At 46.0% G+C, this 21,304-nt stretch overlaps 1 protein-coding gene across 2 annotated transcripts in view; it reads left to right on the forward strand.

Annotated features, from left to right (window-relative positions):
* Window positions 1-21,304, forward strand: part of ESRRB (estrogen related receptor beta) — a 240,361-nt gene that overhangs the window by 104,570 nt on the left and 114,487 nt on the right. The window contains exons 2-3 of one of the 2 annotated variants that reach the window (XM_086936617.1): window positions 1,332-1,753; window positions 15,185-15,301. In XM_086936617.1, the coding sequence (XP_086792743.1) occupies window positions 1,332-1,753; window positions 15,185-15,301 (539 nt within the window). The remainder of the gene's footprint in view (window positions 1-1,331; window positions 1,754-15,184; window positions 15,302-21,304) is intronic. The other variant, XM_086936618.1, reaches the window with a different exon arrangement.

The following is a 21,304-nucleotide window of genomic DNA, read 5'->3' on the forward strand; positions in this document are numbered from 1 at the left end:
TTCCTTTCCTGATATGATCCAAATGTTCTCATTCTGGCAGAATTCAGAGCGTTCTTCTCCCCTTTTTGCTGGTGAATGAAATGCTCTCTTCTTAAGGTGGGATCCTGAATTTCCTTTCATTTTGATATGAAGAGCTTTCTTCAAACCCTTTTCTTAATGGGATCTGGAGCTCTTTTCATACTGTTCTCTTGGCGGGATCCTGAACTTTCTTCTCAACCACCGTGTGCTGCAATCTGGAGCGTCCTTCTCCTGGCCGCACCCAAAGCCTCTGTCTCTTGTTGGGGTACCGTGATGGGTGTCTCCTGGTGAGTTTCTGGGTTGTTCAGCCCTTCATCCAAAGGGGTTCCGTACTTCTGTGCAACCCTTCTTGTGGATCCTGTGCTTTCCTTTTCTTGAAAAGCCCTGAGGTTATGTTATCTATGAGAGGGAGCAAAGCGTTAATTTTATAATGGGTGATGGGATCATTAACTTTTTCTATTATTGGGGTCAAGCGCTTCCTACTGGCTTTTTACTGGCAAGATCTGGTGCTTTTTGTATCAGTAATCTCCCTTTAGGATCCATAGCTTACTTCCCTGGTGGGATCCAAAGTCCTTGTCTTACTTTTCCCCTAGTAGGCTGTAGTATTTGGTTTTCATCCTGCTCCTGGTTGGATTCAGAACATATTTCTCATCCTTCATCGGGTGTGATCCAAATCCTCCTTCTCCTCTTCCTCTCCGTGTGATATCATGAGATTTATTTTTTCACCCCTTTCCCAGTATATCACTAGATTCTTTTCTGCCCATTTCCCTCTTGGTGGGATAACGAGGTTCCCTCTCACTATTTTCAGAGTGGGATCCGGGGCCTCCATTTCCTGTTAGGCAGCTGGCTCCTTTTCATTCCTCTTCTGGTGTAATTTAGATCCCCCTTTTCCCGTTTCTAGTGGAATAATACGTATTTTTCACACTCTTACGGTGAAATCGAGAGCTTTTTTCACACCTCTCCTTGTGTAATCCAGAGCTCTTTTTTACCTTCTCCCAAAGGAATCAAGACCACCTTCTCATTCCTGTCCAGGAGGAATACAGAGCTCCTTATCACGCCCTTCTTGGTGGAACCCAGTGTTCTTTCTCTCCCCGTCTCTTGTTGAGATCTGGAGCACTTTTCAGCCCTCTCCTGATGGAACCCTTACTTAGAGCCTCATTCCCTTCCAGGTGTGGTCAAGGGATATTCTTTCCCAGGTGTGATTCAGAGCTTTCTTCTCACACGTTCTCGAGAGATGCCTCCATGAAGGCTCTTCATTATTCTTCTGTTGGTGTCCACAGTGATAGACCTGTTCCTCTTCTCTTCCCCCACAGGCTCCTGAACAGGATGTCCGTTGATGACCGGCACTTGACGTCGAGCTGTGGATCCTTCATCAAGACAGAGCCCTCCAGCCCATCCTCCATCATTGACACCGTCAGCCACCACAGCCCCAGCAGCTCCTCTGACGCCAGCGGGGGCTACGGACTGACCATGGGAGGCCACCCAAACGGCCTGGACTCCCCACCCATGTACAATGGGACGGGTTTGGGTGGCGGGCCCTGCCGAAAGCGCTACGAGGACTGTACCAGTGCCATCATGGAGGACTCTCCCACTAAATGCGAGTATATGCTCAATGCCATCCCCAAGAGGCTCTGCTTGGTGTGTGGAGACATTGCCTCTGGGTACCACTACGGCGTGGCCTCATGTGAGGCTTGCAAGGCCTTCTTCAAGAGAACGATCCAAGGTAGAGTGCAGCGTGAGTGACGTTCATATTACTTAGGTGTTGGGGTGGGGTTTTGACATTCATGTATCTTTTTACAGAACTGTGTTTGAAGTTAACGTAAGATGACAGTGACTGCTGTATAAAATACCTAAATAAATGCATCGATTTCTAAGCTGTTTTAGTTTCCTTCCTCCAGTTTCTCAGACGTTCCTTTTCCTCCTCCTGCTTTCATTCTATCCTTTCTTCCTTCTTACCCTCCCTCAACTTTCCGCCCTTCTTTGCTGCCTACCTGGTTTCTCCATGATGTTCTTCCTTCCTACCTTTCTCCCTTCACTCCTTCTCTTCTTCCGTCATGTTTTCTTTCTTTACATCCTTGTTTCATTTTTTCTTCCATTCCTTCCTTCTGTATGTTCTGCATCCCCTCCTTCTATTTTTGGTTATTCTGTCCTCTGTTCGTTCCTTTCTTCCTTGCTTCCTTCCTTTCATTCCACCATTCCTTCTTATCTTTCTTCTGACCCTCCCACCTTCCTTTCTTCCTTCTTTCCTTCCCCCATTCCTCACTTCCTCCATTCCTCCCATCTATAGTCATTTCATGACGTCTATAGTTTTCCTTCCATTTTTTTCTCCATTCTATTAAAAGGGGAAGGGGCGATGATGACAAACGATGCCAATAACTCCCAATAAACAAGCAGAATATGTATAAAATGACACCATCAATAGTCTGGGAGTTATTGTATAGGGCGCCAGTGGTGTCTACTTCTGTTGAAATTCTCCAGCATAAACTAAAATATGAAACGAATAAGGAAAAGGGCAGAGGCCTGGTGGATTCTGTATTGGTGGGGACAGCTTGGTAAGTATTGCTTGTGAGACCTCGCTGGAGTCCAAAGAAGGGTAAGGGTGACCTTCAGAATGGGGAAGTGGCGTGGATACCTTTGCACTGATGCGCATCTGATGCTGGTGGTGACACTGAGTGGCAGCATTTTTGGTGGCCTTGGGTGCGGTGTTGTATGGGGGTGGCAGGACAAGTTTGAGGAGCTAATGGAATCTGACACCTGTCACCGGGGATATTGGAAGGCGATAGTCCGGCTAGTACCTGACCACACCACAACCCTATCAATTGTTTAGAGACACTGGCCTGTTGCTAAATACCCTAATTCAAGAGCTGTCAATATCATTCCCCTTTACTGGGAATATCGCATACCCTGACATTTACTGTCAGTCCATTGCACATAATTTATATGTTCAGTCTTAGAGATTTGGCTCTGGTAAGTGTCCCCAGCACATACCCCATTCAACTACATAACAACGATACTTGGGGGGGGAGAGGCGATGGGACCTCGATTCTGCCCACTTTGCTCAGCTTGTCTCCCATCCTTAACCTCCCACCCCTTCATTCACCACCCTGGCCAGGAACCTCTGTCGTTTGTTGAGGGATCGAGGTTAAAGAGCAATCTCAGGGTCAGCAATAACACACATCATTGACTGGGAGCTTAGCCGGACAGACGCCAGTGTAATTGCAGAGACCTTACTTCACCACAGCAATATACAAGGATGAGCACCGCCTTCGAAGCTGTGAGGAGAGCGCAAGGTCATTTCCTACCTGTCAGAAATGGGCAACATCTGCTCTCTTTACTAATTGGCTGTTTTGCCCAATGCCACCTTTGCTCATACTGCAGACAGTCTAGGATGCCCACTCCCGCCACGATCAGTCTGTGACAGAGGCCCAGAACGTGCCAGGACTATTACGTAGGGTAGCCTGCTTGAATGACGATGTCTTAATCTCATCATTTTTACACAGTGCACTTAGGAAAATTACAAGGCCCAGCATCCTCCGGGCGCGCCGCTGGCAGCCGGCCGCAGGGAGCATAAAGACTGATTGAGGCTGGTGCCTAAAGAGAGGCCAGCCCAGGAACTTTAGGGACTTTGAAACGGTCGAATCACCCTGGAGAAGATGGACGAGCCGCTCTCTAACCCACCAGTCATAATGTCTCTGCCCCAGCCACTGAAGTCAGACTCTGTACCACAGAGAAGACAAATCTCTGCACGTGGAACCAGCAACTCTCCAACCCTTCACACGGCACAGGCCTCTGTTCATATGTGGGATATTGCGGGGGCTGTCCGGGTAATTCCCTCCAGGGCTCGGCTTCAACACATGATAATATTCATGATTGTTTGTACCAGAGCAGTGCATGTGCTGGGAGTGTGGCTGTTAAGTGGACTGGCATCCACTGTCATTAAATGTTCAACTGACTACCCGTTTCATTAACTTGAGATGGTCAACACATAACGCCACATATCATAATGCTACCCAGTAATTAAACATCTGCCATTTTCAATGTCCTTCCTTGACCTTGTCCATTACCGCTGTAAAATGAGGCACCAATCTTCAAATCACATCCAGTAACCTGGATTACGAGTGCGCCGGTAAATTCTAATATTTGTGTTTATACTTGTGTGAAGATGTGCAGTCTTTAACGCACCCGGAAGCTACCGAGGGGTATATTCACAAGAACGTGTGATAACTACTTCAAGAGTAGCGTACCGCAACTTTCAACATCACAGCCTATAGCGGGAAAATAACCCATTGTCAACGTGGAATTCACAACGCAGCGGAAGCATGCGATAGACACCAGATAATGTGTCAAATGTCCGCGTGAAAAATCAATGCCACGCTGCAAAAATGCGATACGGAAACGCTATAAAACATGCGATAAGGCCAACCGTGGTACAAAAAGTAGCAAAAACCAGCCACAGGCCTGCAAATCTCACGCGTCTGGCAGGCCAATGCACCATAAAAACCACAGAAAAAACACACCAGAGACAAGCCAAAGCACGTAGCAACATGGATACACCCTGACCCAGCGCAAAGGCCAACTCCCAGAGACTACCAGCAAGGAACAACGGGTTGGGGAAGGCCAAGGAGAAGAGGGAGAGCAAAATGAGGTGCAGACAGCAGGAAAACAAGACCAGCGTCCCGGAGGTGACAGAACACTACCAGCAACTGACCCACTAGCAGACCACCTGGAATGCAGTCAGAAGGCTGAGGAGGCCAATCGAGGATGCCAATAAGCGCCGGCATGATGTGAAACCTAAACCAAGCACAAACCCATTGCCAACAGGAAGGCAGCAATGGTGACAGGAGGTGGCAGTCAAGCGCCACTGGAGAAGCTGGAGGAAACTCAGGCCACGGTCATCAGTGTGGAGACGGTGCAAGGAGTACAGAGTACAGACACAGCTCGAGAGGACCTGATACAACATCAACAGGAAGTTCAACCGAACAGGGACTGGGGGAACGGGGGGAGATGGGCACAATGGCACACATGCACAACGAAGAGTAGCACACATCACACCCACAATCACCCAGGATCATATCCCAGATACCCTTGGCACACTGCAGCACACACACATAGCAAGAACAGCACGCCCACATTGACGACAACGAGGTACAATGCACATAGACAACTCTGCAGAAGAGAGGACACAAATGGCTCCGCACATGCACAGAAACATGCCTACTACATCTGACAGAGCCGGAAACTGTGAAATGGAAGTGTACGCATACAACCTCACATCCGTCATGCAGTCCAAATGTACACTGTCCCGCAGAAGAATCCAGCACCCCTCAAATAGTCACAATGTACATTGTCATACAGTCTGCATGCAGACCAGCAAAATGCGCCAACATACATGTCAACACAAAGTCAACATGCATCTCCCCTTCGCATCGCAGAGTGGCACACAACACCTTCAGCAGAGCACAGAATACAACACATCTGCGATGCCGGAGAGGACCACCACACCATCGACAGCGACACCTCACAACAGCCCTTGGATATCCCACGCAACCCCCACCAGGACCCGGCCAGCCAAGCTACTCAGAGTAGAACACTGAGCCTGCAACAGACCACACAGCAGGAAGCACCCACAAGCACAGCTGGCCCATGACACTTCCCTCACACACACATGGCACCCCAATGCTGTGTGTCAGCACGCCAAAAGGAGGTGCCCAACAGGTGTTGGTGGGGGCCGAACACATGGAATGCGAACTAGGACATATACATAGGTGTCTATCCCCCTTCAGGGCCCTCCCTAACCCCACTAAGGAGACCCACAATGCAATAGAGGCACATGCAAATACATATTCAAAGACAGAACCACGCCCAGGGGCGCTCAAATAGGAGTCACACACCCATGTTGGCTCTGTGTACGACGGCCCAGTCCACTCCCCTTACAAATTGAGTGGGTGACGACAAAGCTACATGTCCAAGCTCCAACCCGCTCCCTGCGGTGACATGACTGCATACGATGTACACAGCACAATGTAATGTCGTAGGGCCCAGGGCTCTCATGCATATAACAAGACCACAGGGACACATGCTTATATCATGTTGAACTGGCTACGGTCACATGTGCCAGGCCCCTTTATTGGCAGGGCCACATGTACAGTGACACCTGTTCTGGATGTGTGTGGGGTGAGTGTAAGCCATTCCGCACGGAATGTCTGGTGCTGGCAACCAGTTGAACAATGGACACCAGTGCAATGGGAACATAAAACACATGCATAACAGAGTCAACTGCTGAGCAACATGGAGTGAGCCGGAGAAAGTCCAGAGGACAGCCAACATGTGAACAGAAGTGTCCGTGAGTTGCAGTGCACTGGGGTTGGGACACTAGAGATGAGCGCGCTCATGTGTAGAAAAAGTCTCAGATTGTGTCCCTTCGATATATTCCTGATGCAGATGCAATGGGTGTGTTAGACCTGCATCATCTTCCCCATCAATGTCTCAGGGCCCCCACACTGTTTGAGGTGACATAGCTGCGCAACCCCTCCACAGCACAAAACACAATCAGCGACGGACAATGGCCTGTGGCGCACTGAGTCACTGGCACCTGGAGTGCTAAGCAGGGTGTCATCCCGATGATGGCATCCACGACAGGACTGAGCAACTCTGTAAGTCTGTCAGGATCACTGTTTTGACATCTGGCAGATGGCGTTTGAAGGTGGTCCTTGCGGTGGTGGCGTGTGCCTCCTGCGGTGATGCGACGTCCATGCCGGTGTGGACTTGCTTTGGTGTGTGAGCCCTGGTTGGACGCATTTGGGGCTGGAGGCTGCATACTGTTCAAGGCCACAGAGAAATGGTGTTGATGACCCCCAAGGCCAACGCTTCAGGGGCCATCCAATATCTTAGCGGAAGGGGTCTCAGACCAGCACAGAGTTAGTGGCCCCAGATGCCCTGCAGCCAGCACAGGCACCCAGCCACGGGAAGGTGACTTGCGGTGCAGTCAGATGGGCCATGCGACCTGAGCGGGTCCTCATCAATGTCCGAGGTGTATGTTGCGGAGGACAGTGGAAGGTGTCCTCCAGGGCATGATGCAGAAGGTTTGATTTTAACCGGAAGCAGCAAATTGTGGGGTGAAAGGTGCAAGCCTCATTTTCACCACCAATTCGGTATCAGCTACATGAGGAGGAAAACTTGCCCCTAGTCCTGAGACTCAGATGCCACCAATGTACAACCAGTCAGTGTCCATGAATATCGGGGAACAGACTTAGTGGCAACGTGGTTGAGAGGGGATGCAGTCTGCGATGATGCCGGTACACTCATATGAACTCCACCATTACAAAATCAGGACTCTGTGACCTACTGGACTGCAGTGTAGGCCGGAGGCAGTGGTCAGCAGTGGCCCACAGCCACGTGTTGTTGGCTCGCGATGCACAGAGTTAGTGACACCAGGGCAGTTGTCGGTAGTGTAGGATCACCTCCGTAACGATGATACTTTTTTTCCGCTAAGATGCAACGCGTCATCCTCTTACGCCTCTCCTTGGGTGCAATGATATGTAATCTGCCTTTGCATACTCGATGTTCAGTTCCAAATCTGTGACCTACTCGAGCGCAGCCTAGGCCGACAACAGTGTAGGCCAGAGGCAGCGGTCAGTACGGGCCATTCACAGAGTGTCGCTGGCATAGGTTGGTGGCCCCACCGGCCTTCGTAGTTCAGGTTCAGTGGCACCACGTGTTCGGTCACCTCCGTGACTGTGACCCGGCTTTCATCCGGCCGAAGTCGCATCTTCCTCTTACGCGTCTCCGTGCGACCACTGGTGTGGACTCTGCCATTCGTGATTTGCGACTAGGTGCTGGATGTGAGACCTACTGGTCCACAGGGTAGTCCTGGTCCCTCATTCACATGTCGCCGGCTGGCGTTGAGCAGGGTTTGTGGCACCATGTGTCACAAGATGGCCATATGGAACTATGCCTCACTGATTGCGGGGGGGGGGGGGTCTGGTGCTGTAGCCACTGGCCAGGATGTGGGGTCACTGCCATGCAGTAGCCAGGACACAGTTTCACATATGGGACCTGCTGGGCCACAGAGGACACCGGTGGAGTATGTTAACGAGGAAGGAGTAATGTGGGCCAGCATCGGGGAACAGCGATGGTCTGAGAGGCTGGCAGGATCGCTGGCCTCGGGCTTGGAGCTTACACAGGCACGTGGTGGGCCCTCCTTGACACACACTGGTGTCAGCAGGTGATCAGTGTGGCCTGGCTGCGCAGGGGCGAGCCTGATGGGATCTTGGTCCAGCGGGCCGGGGTACGGCAAGCGCTCAGGGTCTTAACCAATTCCGCTCATTAAGATGGCGTTGGCCTCGTAGCGGGGTGGGAGGTGCCGCCCTGGCAGAGATGTTGGGCTTTCCGGAAGAGGACCAAACCCAGGGCTACATGCTTTTTATTCACACCCCTACACTGGCCTGGCGTACGCCGGGCCATCCTACTCTGCTCAAGCTTATGGGGGGCGTAACAGGCAACATTTCCGCAAGGACCCCCACTGGCTGGAGTGACATGATTGCGTCCACTGTCCACTAAACTCCATACACCAGAGAAGTATGTCTCTGTGGATATGGGTGTGTTCTGCATACTCCGGTCTGTCCAGCACATCACCGCCACTCTTGGCATTGTGTACTTTCCCAATCATGGTTCTACTGCATCCTTCACACGTACTTGATGGCACCTCTCCCCACATTCGGCTATTGTGTGGCTGAGGTGCCATGCCGTTGATGGCTCATGTTCGCGGCTTGCCAATGTTACCATTGTAAGTTGTTTTGTCGTGTCTGGTGGGTGGCCATGTTGTTGTGCATGTTGGTTGTGATTTTGTGACATGTGCATTGCAAGAGTTGTGGACTGCATGATTGTGAAGTTGAGGTGAGTGGGGTGTTAATTTGGACCTTGCCAAGGGGCTGTGCATTTCCCTTGGTGCCATCCTGGGAACGCTGGTTGCAGATGGACTATCGGAGGATAAAGGGATCATGCACACTGGCTGTGGATTTGGAAGCAACATTGGTGAAGATCCCACTGTGTACTGATGTTGCCTGCACATTGATGTGTGATGTGTGCTTCCTGTAGCGGTGATTGTGTGCTGTGTCACCAAGGTGCACAGTTAGGACATTTGTGCTGTGGATTGCCCCCAACATGTGCGTGCATCTGGCTATGGTGTATGGTCCTTGCTTGGTCTCCAGTGGTTCCTGTGCATTGTGTTGGATGTATGGGGACTGGGGTGCGATGGTGATTGTGATGTCCAGGCCAGGTGTGGGGGACTTGGATATGGCTGGCTGTGAGACTCCTCCGACTCTGGCAGTCGTTGGTTGGGGTGTGCCAGGGCCAACAGGTGCAGCAGAGCCAGCAGCTTGGTGTGTGTTGTGATGGTAGTTGTCTGCTGTGTTGCTGCCATAGGCCTGTTAGGTGATGATGGTCAGGATTTGTAGGATGGTTGTCCCTTTCAGCCTGTAGTGGAAAGTGACATTGTCAGATGTTAGGTCCATGAGGTAGGTGCGTTTCCTGGGGGGCCGCTGTCTTTGTCTGCGCTGCCTCTGTGGTGGTCTGGGAGGGGGTGTTCCGGGTGGGGGTTGGGGTCCTGGTGTGGTGGCGGTGGGTGTTGTGGCCCTCTTGGGTGTCTGGTTTGCATGATGAGTGGCTCCATGGCATCTGTTGCCCTTCCGATGACACCCTCGGCTGGGCTCCCTTTTGTGGTGCAGGCTGCCATCCGACTTTACACCAGTTCAGAGCAGGTGTAAATTTCCTGCTGCTAACGCACCTTATCGCGTGTTTTGTGTTGTTATCGCCGATCTGTCTGCTCGTTGAGAATGTTGAGGTGTCGTGTTGTTGCAGCTTTTTGCACGGGAACGCCTACTCTGCATCTCATTAGCGATAGTTGCAGGTGTCCTCTGTGGTGATGTTTTTTGCGGCTGCTATCGCGGGTTAAGTGGTGCTGTGAGCTATTAACACCAGCTTGTGAATGGGGAGGTACATTTATCACGACTTTGGCTACAATAAAGTGCCACTAATTCGGCCTGCCATTTGGCGGAAGATAACATAAATCTTTTGCTCACGCTGAAAACTAAAATATTACAACCCTGGTTTAAGGTTTGGTATAATAAATAAAATGATATTTACCTGGTATAGATAGTCTGTAGTTATCAGGGCTATGCAAACATTAAAAGAGGCATATCTCTTATTTACCAAAATTGCAGTGAAATGATTTAAACATTGCTTAACATAAGCCAAGAAAAAACATACACCTTTAGCTATGGGCATTTTTCTAGTGGAAATCTACCAGTGCACCTCTATATCCAACAATACGAGAACTTATTGTCATGTACCTTCACCCAGAGCGAAGTCATAGCGGCAGGGGTACATTTTGTGGAGTGCCAGGAGCACCTCCGTTTCCTTTGTCTTTAGTAGTAAATAGCGAGTGAAATGTGGTGCATTTAGGTATAGGCACACCAGGGCCGGACTGACCGTAGCAGGCACCGGGCGTTTCCCCGGTGGGCCGCTAGGGAGGGGACCTGTTTTGGGCCCCTGGGGGGCTGTTCTTGTTGGCTTGTGCCCTTGACAACTCTCCACCCCGGGTGTCAGCCATGGAGAGGTAGTTGGTTGTAAGTGGGCAAAAGGAATATCAGGGATTTCAGAGTGTCCTCTAAATCTCATATATATCGCCTCTGAACAATCTAGGGGCCATATCAAGAAATGTGCAAGATGTTGCTGTAGCGTGTTGTATGTTAGAAAAGGTCATTCTTGTTTACATATTTAAAACTATGATCAAAGATAGGTTGTTGTACTAGTTTATTGTAGTAGTTTTATGGACAATACTCCTGAAACAGCAGCTTTGCATATCTAGACTTTGGCATACAGCTTGGAAATGTACAGGGTTGCAGCCTGTATATTCATACATAAAATATCCTCTTTGACACTTATTACAAGCGCCCCACAGTTCACCATGAGGCCACTAATGGGATTTGCCAGCCCCCTTTAGGACTCCCAACTGATGTGGTGTTTCCAGAGATGCCACTCCTTGGTGTAGTGACTTCGCATGTGTTACCGGGGACACATCCTTTAGTACTTGGAGGACAAAGTCCCCCAGTGAAAAAAAGACACACCTATGGGTTTACATGATGTAATCAGCGCTTAAACACAGGTTCCTGCATATTACCGGTCCTTATCCGAGGGCCACTCCTAATAAGGGCCTTTAAATTCTACCAAAGATACCTAGCTGTATATTGTTCACTCTTGGGCTATTACCTTTAAGACCCAAACTGCATTAACAGTTGTTATGAGGACAGCTTTCTACGTGTTAGCAATTAGGATTGCTAATATACTACAATGGATTTCTATGTTTGTTATAGATGACAGATAACTTGTGACTTGGAGCAAAACAGTAAAGTAGTGGGGCTTCCTGAGTTCTTATTAGAGAAACATTGATTTGGTCAAAAAAGCGGTAAGTCACTTTTGCAGGTTTTGCTGCTTTTGCAATAGGAAAGGTAGCAAACACATATTACTCCACTCTGTATTACAGAAAGATTTTGGCACCAGGGCTAAACTATAGGGAATTGGTTGCAGAGCTATAGCTAAAAGTTTAAACATTTTGGTTGCTCATAAATCATTTTGCATTTAAAAAAGAAAATATTAGATTTACTACCTTCCTTTTGGACATAAATAGGGCAAAACATTTAGTTACATATATAAAAAATTTAAATGATTGATTGTGCACTAAACTTAGTTCCAGCTTTCACATTTGGAGAGTCAACGCAATGCGTTTTCTCTATTTTATAAAAGTAAATATAGCAAATATAGCATGTAATCAGTTTGTGTATTTTTTTACCTTTATATATGTACCATTTGCTTCATTCCCACTTACTTAAGCAGCGAATAAGGCGCAAATGGAAATTCCCAGATTTTTGGCACCATTCTAAATGTTCTGTATTATGGCCTGGTGGCATGTGTTAAGAGGGTTTAATCCCAGAAAGTTGGATATGGGTGTGATAGCATAGCAAGTAATACCTTCCATGGTGTAACCTGAGGGTCGGATGTGTAAATTCTGGCTGATTAGTTGAAGATCGAAGTATTTTTATTTTCATTCCTTGAATTCACAATCTATTCATACCTCATTCCACCTGTACGTGAATACTCAGATGTACTAGCCGCTTTATGTACATTTCTTAAACTGTCTTTGATGAAGGATCCATGTGAAATTGGGTACCAGAATAGCGCCTCATTTGGTAATCATTTGCAGAAGCTACGCGCAGAGATACCCCTTCGGGGCTGATTCAGGCGCGCTACAAGACTATAAATAAATACATAAATAATCTGTGAGGGGTTCTGTTTCTCTCGTTTGAGAATTGTTAATTGGGTATCTCCTTCAAATATCTTTTTGCCCAGCTACGCAGCTCACCCCCTCCTACACCCTGTGATCAGTATCATGGTTCTCCTCAGTTCACCAAATCCTGGTTTGATTAATTCTCCTTACTTTCGCCAAAATAGTGTAAATCTCTTCTCCTCGTCATCCACTCTGCCACGTCCTCTCACATATTTCTGCTTCATCTTAAAGATCAACTTAACTTCTCCATTGTAGCATGTTGTATTTTCCTATTCAATGCTCAGTTCTGTTTTTATTCCTTGTTAAGCGCTTTGGCAAAAGCGCTACATAAATTCAACAAATACAAGAATGAAAAGAGTGAAAGGAAAGCATTCAGTTTCACTGAGTCACAATCCCAGGGAACACCTTTAATTTAGCATATTAAAATATGTACACCATTGGTGTAAATGTTACACACAATTGTATGGTTTCCGATGCGGTATAAACCTATAACACTGAAGTGTGGTGTGTGAATTTTTCCTCTTCAGAGTATACTGGCTTTTGAAACAGCTTGAGGTCTAATAGACGCCCCTGCCCTTTTGGCCTCCCATATTGATGGAACGGTCAAGAAATTATGCCATTTCCCGACAGACGGCCGTTGAGTTGGTCCCATGATTAATTCCTCATGCACATCTTCTAAAGACGACTTATCATTGTTATTTTTCTTATCTTTTCATTTATCTGTAAGTTGATGCTCACAGCCGTCGCACATTTACCTTTCTTCCTTCATCGTGCCTTTTCATCTTCAGGTCTTAAAGTTAAGATATTTTTAACTTGTGCCTAATCAAAGCTGACCCTCAACCTCTTCTTCGTGCTTTTAATGTGACGAAAGATAGCTGGTCTCTAAGGGCCAGATGCATCAAAGGGGTTTGTCCATTCTGTGTCTATGGGAAAATGTGTTGATGCATATGGCCCTAAATCGTCTACCTTCAGTGATCTTTGTGTTTGCGGAAGATCAGTTTTCCTTTCCCTCTTGATCCATGTTCTTTATGTGTCCATTAATAGTTCATTTCCCTGCCCTTCACCTCCATGTTTTTTGTGCGTTATTGGAGGGCTAAAACTGAAATCCTTATGTTCACATGATTTCCATGTATGAACAAATGTTTGCTCTGTCCTTCTCGGCCATGTTCTTCATGTGTTAAACGACCATTGTTAGAATCCTTATACTCTCATGATTTCCACGTAGATGCAATGTTTGCTTAGACCTTTTATTCCATGTTTGTCATATGTTTGTAGGTGGTTGTTCCCCTAATTTTCCTTTGCCATGTTCTTCGAGTCCACCGATAGTTGAAGGTAGAGTGCGTATTTCGCAAAGTCCAATTGGTGCATGGCAGTGAGGATATCTGGGATCTTCTTTCCCCAGGTTTTACATGTACCTACATATAAGTGATCCATCACACTTATTCCCAGTGCTCCTCACGTACTGACCTCTCTTCAATTCAGCGCGCTTTGTGGAATTGGTGCCCTGCATCTCTCCCTTCTACCTCCTGTGTTATACTTTCAAGACCTAGAAGGCCTTCCCAAGTTGTGCCTCTTTAAATTATCTCCTACACCCTAGGTTGAGATGAGCACTCTGTCCTTGCTCTCTCTCCCCCTCATACTTCGCTACTCACCCCTTTCTACTTCATATCTTTAATCTTTTAACCTCCGGTACTTCTAAATGGGTCTGCTGTAACTTAACATTGCGTGCAACTTCCAGAAATGTACAGGAAAGTAAGTCACTCCTTTTGCCTCTGCAATTCGTTTTTTTGTTTGCTCTGGTGCTTTGTCTTATAAATTCGTACTTATATTATATTGACATGTTGCTTCAGTCGTTGTTACTGCAGGTCCCCAAGTTTCTTATAAAATGCCATACTGCTATGTGGCATTGCTTACTCCCCCTTTTAATGTATTTATACTTGTTTCGCGAATGTAAATTAGTATCTGGCCTCCAGGTTGCTTTATTTTATATGTATGCATATATTTGCCTTGACTTAATTACGTAATTTGCCTTTTCTGTTCAAAGTGGCGTGATACCTGATTACCATGTGTGTGTTATACAGAAACACACAAATATATAAGTATATAAATAAATAGGATAAGTGGTGCTGGAATTATCGTTTCCTTCCAGTCTTTTTGTCTCCAGGATGGTTGGCCTTCCAATGCTTCGAGATCCGTTCAATGGCTGCATAACAATGTCAAATAATAGTATATGTGTCCTATAGGGGGGCTGGCCAGCAATTCCAGCTTTAGCGTTGGTGGTGCCTGGTGCAACAATCTTTTTTGGTGCCTCCCCAATGGCCTCCTTCTATTCGAATTCCCTCATTACCACTCTCCAACAGTGCCCATTATCTCTCCATAGTCCCTCTCTGATATAGATTTAATTTTTTTATAGTGCTACTCAGAGTTCATTCATACTCAGTTCTGTGATCTGCATGGGACACGTTCTTTGCAGCAGGCACATTTACCCTCTGCTCTACATTATGATGAGTCAAAACTTCTGCTAGACAAAACTCCATCTCTCTCCAGCAGGAACATTTAAGCGCCAGTTACCTTTACATTTTTATTGTTGCTTGAAATACACTGCACACAGATGAACTCTGAAGCAAGTGCTTTTAAACTCATAAGTTATTATTAAATACAGCGCTCGCCCCCATCATCAGCGCCAGGTGCAGCTGCACCTGTCAAACCGCCCTAAAGCTGGACCTACTGGCCAGGATAGTCCTCTTTCATTGTAAAAGAGTATGAAACACAAATCACAATATTTACCTTGTTTCTACTTAAACTCGCTTTTTTTCATTTCAGGAAATATTGAATACAGTTGTCCAGCTACAAACGAATGCGAGATAACAAAGAGGAGGCGGAAATCATGCCAGGCCTGCCGGTTCATGAAATGTCTGAAAGTGGGAATGTTAAAGGAAGGTAAGCAGGAATGTGGGATCGGGGGCTCTGTCCTGGGCACAAGAGAAATAGTGAAGTCAGCCGTCTTAGAAAGAAGGTAAGGAGTGAGAATGCTGATGTTCAGGGGAAAAAGCATGTATACAAAAAAGTCATCTGGCTCTGTCCTAGGAAGGGGGCTGTGGAAACTTGTTCAGGTGGTCTAAGGGGTTATTGGACTTCAGTCGGTATGTTATGTGTTTTTAATAGTGCAATATCACCTGTGGGGGTATCCTGGTCCTTTGGCAGGTGTGTGAGGCTAGCCTCAGCGGGTTGGGGACTTACTCAAATGGTCAAGTCTTCAGCTTCTTGTGGAATTCAGGAAAGGAGGAGAAGGAGGCTGTAGTGTAGTAAGGGAGGTAATTCCACCCTTTAGAAGCGATGTAAGAGAAAGCACATCCTCCTGATCTGGCTTTGCGTATGCATGGGACATGTGCTAATGAGAGTCCAGCGAGTGGAAGAGCCCGAAGAGTTGGTGGAACTTCTGCACGTGGCTGTACCGGTAGGCTGGGTCTGTGTTGCCCAATGCTATATATGTGTGCGCGAGGGGCTTGGATTGCGTGCACTCATGTATTAGGAGCCAATTGAGTTCTCTCAGGTGTGGTGAGATGTGAGCTGGCGTGGGAGGTTGAGGACAGTCTGGCTGCTGCATTCTGACCGGTCTGAAGTCTTATTGTGAGTTGGTTGGTTATTTGCACATAGAGTGCATTCCTATTGTACACCCTGTTGGCGATGAAGACTTGGGTGACAGTTTTCCTGGTGTTATTGGGTAGCCACTTGAAAATCTTTTTCAGCATTCTCAAGGTGTGGAACGAGGACGTGGCAACTGTGTTGACTTGTGCTGAACAAATCCAATCAATCAATCATGATTCCGAGGTTTCTTGCTTGTGTGCTGAGAATTGGAGGCGGGGCCGAGATCTGTAGGCCACTAGGTGTCACCAATTGCATCAATCTGAACCATTAGCATCTGGGGTCCTGGTGCCACCTTGCTGTTGGATCCAAAAACGAAGCACTATATACACCTTTTTAGTACAGTCCAGGGATAAGCAGAGACAATAACAACAGTAAATAAAACTATTATTTCAGCCAGTGCTTTTACTTTAAAATGAAAAAAGTACTTTATTTCACACAAAACTAAATACTACTTGAAGATATAAACGAAGCTGGAGAAAGAACAACCAATTTCATGCATGATTAACATAATAAACAAACGTCTGTCTATTGTCTTTGAAAAGTGGTTTTCACAGTCGATAAGCCACTGCCTATATTTCTGACAACATGGTGTAAAAGCAGTGCACCTTTACCTATGGGCTTTGATAAACGATTTTCATAATGAGTAAGCTACTATCTGTTTGCTTTACCAACAGGTTTTCACAACAAATCACCCCCTGCCTGCAGACTTTCACAGAGAGTTTTTCATATGTATTGAGCTATACCTTATTGTTTTATCAAGGGGCTCTTCACAATCAATCGCGCACTGCTATGGGCTTTGAAAACAGGTTTTGTGGCTCATTCGACAAGTAAAGAGTTGGGGCGGATTCAGAGTTAGGCGGACATGGTACTCTCTTGCAGCAGTGAACAAGTTCCCTGTGTGCCAAACTCTTGGTTCATCTGTTCTATTTTCAGTCGGGCAGACCACAAGGTTTACGCCACTGAAGTAAAATTTACTCCGTCAGCATAAACCTTCCTTCAACTGCACAAGGGAGTATGGGCTGTTGGAGGTAAGCCATCTGATCGGCGATCCTATTTACATTGGGTGGTTGGGTGTTGTTTTTTTTACTGTATAGCGCTGCCAGGAATATCATGGCAGAGAGGGACAGTAAAAAGAAAAATATTACCCCACACCATGGGAGAAAACTCACATGATGTTAGGGTCATTCGTTTTTTATTTTCCAAAAACATACTCCCACTTTGGGAGTTTGTTTTTGGGAAAGAAAAAACTTGCAACTGTTTGTGTTAAGCATCCTCTACCAATTACAAATGCAAACCAAGCGTTTAAGCCCATAGATTTCACCACAGAGCAGGTGAACTCTAAATTTGGTGGGTGGAGTAATGGCAGGGTGGCGGACGTCAAGACCTCCGCCACCCTACCTGCCTTAACTCTGTCCACTAAAGTCTAAATCGGGCCCTAAGTCTATTCCTTCTTTGAGTGCTGGTCACAAGCAGGCATCCCAAAGGCTCCCTTAAAGCAGGGTTTTGATTCCAAATATCTCCTTTGGCGGGTTAGAGAGCTCATAACCTCACTACAAACTACCCAATTGCTTCTCAGCCAGGGAAGAGAACTGAGGAAGTTCAAAGTCATGTCAATTTAGGGGGGGGGGGTGGATGGATATCACCACAGTTCCTTGCCGAGCTGATCTTCAACTTACGCCTCTTTAATCCACTACCAGACACTGATGCAACTTTATCTCACCCCAACCCATAACCCATACCTAGCCTTCAACCCTTAAAACCCACTACTATCTGAAACTTTACCCATCCCAGAACTCTAAAAAATTCTGTGACCCATAAATGAATTTAAAGCATGTACACAAACCTTAAAAAAATCTTTAAATGTTTATGATAACAGCCCCTTAAACCCTAGTCACCCAAACCCATTCCCACTACTGAACCTTAAAAACCTTTACCTCCAAACACTCGCCATCTCTAAATCTTAACAAGCATTTGCAATGCAATAGGTCGCGCATTAGGAAAGTTTGAGCTATTGGTATTGTAAATTACAAACTATTTATTTATGTGTTGGTTTTGAAAATAGCGAAATTAATAGCTTTGTTATTTACAATGCCAATAGTTTTAACTTTTGCAAAGTGACACCTATAGCATTTGTAATGCAATATGTGTTGTATTTACGTGACTTAGATGTATTGATATTACAAATAAAAATGGCTTTTACTTTTTAATAATTAATACTTAACTAAAAGTTATTGTAATTTACAATGGTAATAGCTTTTGTAAATAACTTTTGTGAAGATTATGTTCATTGTATTTTATTGTTACGAAATCCAAGAACAGAAGTGAAATATTAACCTTTTTTGTGACATTTGTAATAAAGCTTGAAACATCGAGAGAACATATTTGAACTAGTTGTTGTCGAATGGTTACACAGATTGATGCTGTGGTGGCGCAGAGTGATGTTGTGGTGGCGACGAGTGATGCTGTGGCATTCAGTGAAGTTTGTGGTAACGCATAGTGATGTTGTGGTGCCCCTGAGTAATGCTGTAGTGGTGCTCAGTGATGCTATGGTGATGCGATAGATAGAGGGATGGCGATAGATAGAGGGAGGGCGATAGATAAAGTGAGGGCAATAGATAGATAGACAGATAGATAGAGTGATGGCGATAGATAGACGGATAAAGTTTTTTTATGTTGCATTGAGTAGAGTGTAAGTATGATGTGTGTAATTATAAGGCACTGAGTGGTATTATCTGGAGTGTATGTATGTTGCATTGAGAAGAGTGTAATTATGTGGCGTGTAATTATGTGGTACTGAGTGGTAATCTGGGGAGTGAATGTTGTATTCAGTAGAGTGTAATGTTGTGCGGTGTAATTATGTGGCACTGAGTGGTATTTGGAGTGTATGTTGCATTGAGTGCAGTGTAATTATGTAGCATATAATTATGTGGCACTGTGTGATATTATATGGAGTATATTTATGTTGCATTGAGTAGAGTGTAATTATGTTGCTTGTAATTATGTGGCACTGACTGGTATTATGAGGAGTGTATGTTGTATTTAGTAGAGTGTAATAGTGTGGCGTGTAATTATGTGGCACTGAGTGTTATTGTTCGGAGTGCATGTTGCATTGAGTGCAGTGTAATTATGTAGCATATAATTATGAGGCACTGACTATTATTGTGTGGAGTGTGTGTTGCATTCAGTAGAGTGTAATTATGTGGTGTGTAAATATGTGGCACTGAGTGGTATTTGGAGTGTATGGTGCATTGAGTGCAGTGTCATTATGTTGCATATAACTATGTGGCACTGAGTGATATTTGGAGTGTATGTTGCATCGAGTGCAGTGTAATTATGTGGTGTGTAATTATGTGGCACTGAGTGGTATTTGGAGTGTATGTTGCATTGCGTGCTGTGTAATTATGTGGCATGTAATTATGTGGTACTGAGTGGTATTTGGAGTGTAGGTTGCATTAAGTGCACTGAAATTATGTGGTGTGTAATTATGTGGCACTCAGTGGTATTGTATGGAGTGTGTGTTGTATTCAGTAGAGTGAAATTGTGTGGCGTGGCTGGCTGGATGGATGGATGATGGATGGATGAATGGACAGAGTAAGAGAGAGTGCATACAGTGACAGAGAGCTTGGAAAGGACAGAGGCAGAGAAAATGTGTAATAAAGAGTGAGGGAAAAACAGAAGATGATTTAGAAACAGAAGAAAGCGAGAGAGAACAGAGAGAGGGAGAGAGAGGTGGAATGCTGAAGAGGGACAGAGAGGGTGAACACGTAAGATTGATTGAGAGAGAATGAGGGGCAAAGAAAATGAGAGTGAAAAAGAATGGATGAATGGAGAGAGGGGGAGATGGACAAAGGCAAAGAATGAGAGAGACTTAGAAGGAAAAGAGGAGGAGTGAGAGAAAGAGAAAAATACTAGAGAATGGGAGAAACGCAAGGCAAAGAGGGAGTATAATAGTTACAGCCAGAGGCAGAGAACATCTTGTTAGGTTATAAAAAAAAGATTGTATAAGACAATGAAAAAGAGTAAAAGAGAGAGAGGGAACGAGATAGGGGCAGGGAGAGAAAGTAAAAGATTTAACTGAAGAGATTAACAACCCCTCTGGGACATGAGCCAAGATTACCGAAATCTGCCGGGACAGCTGGTGACAATCCGGGACTGTCCGGGCAAAACCCGGACGTCTGGTCACCCTACCACTCCCACAACACGAGTGAAAAGCGGTGTTTGAACCAACGCAAATGTGCCAAGAGTTTTTGAATAAAACCATGTGATATCATCAGGTGACAGCCATCCCAATGAAAACAGACAACAAACACCCTGTATCTGGACCCACATCGGTGAACCTCGAAGCTTTTAGGGGCGGGACTGCGGATCCCTTTGAAGCACGGCCTCGTGGCAGTGAACAGGGATGTAATTAAGGGGGAGGAGGGGGAGGAGAAGTGGAGGAGTGAGGCCGAGCAACAGATGGCTTTGAAGTGGACGCGCTCGAGGCAGGCTGATGGAAAGCGCGTGCAGCAGGGGGCGGAGCGGATCCCTAGAGTTGCATCAGGAAAGCTAAACCAGCAGACGGATGCGCGTTCACGATCACATGCACTTGTGTAAATCCGCCGGCTGGTTTAGCTTTCCTGATGCAACACTAAAATTCGCCCCTATCGATTCCTGCGAAATGGGACAGGCTTGACCTAAAAATCATTATCTCATAAAAAAAACAGTACCCTAAAAACAAAACCATTAAACCATATACCTAAACACCCCCGCAGGTATAGTTAGGACCACATTTCTATAGGAAAAGCATTTTTTGGTTTGCTAATAACTTTGGTACGTTTGACAAATGTTCACAAAACTTTCGAAAAAAGTACATCTCCCTCAGCTATTTCCTGAAAAGCTTTGGGAGTGATCCGTCAAGTGGGGGGGCAATAAAAAAGGGGGGGGTACACAAACATGTTTTTTCCCAATCCAATTTCCCAAAGGAAAATTGAACAGTGATAGTGCAAAAACTCTTAAACTAAGTACACCATATTTGTCAGGAAGCTAGATATTGGTTCAGAAAGTATTCTTTTTCCAGAGAGTGTGCTTATTCATTATTCACTGCTCTCTGAAGAAGCGCCCCAAAATGCCCTTCGTGGGCTAATTGAAATGTATTTGGATGTATGGTGGTGCTCTAATCTGGGCAGGGCGCCACCTGCATTTTTTAAGTGTGGTTGGGGGCTGAAGGGAGTACTGCAGCCACCCAGAAATACTTAAAAATCAACCTTATGTTTATTAGGGACTATGGGGCATATGTATCATCAGTTATTTTAG

This window comes from Lissotriton vulgaris, chromosome 9, assembly GCF_964263255.1.
Source record: "Lissotriton vulgaris chromosome 9, aLisVul1.2, whole genome shotgun sequence".
NCBI lineage: Eukaryota > Metazoa > Chordata > Amphibia > Caudata > Salamandridae > Lissotriton > Lissotriton vulgaris.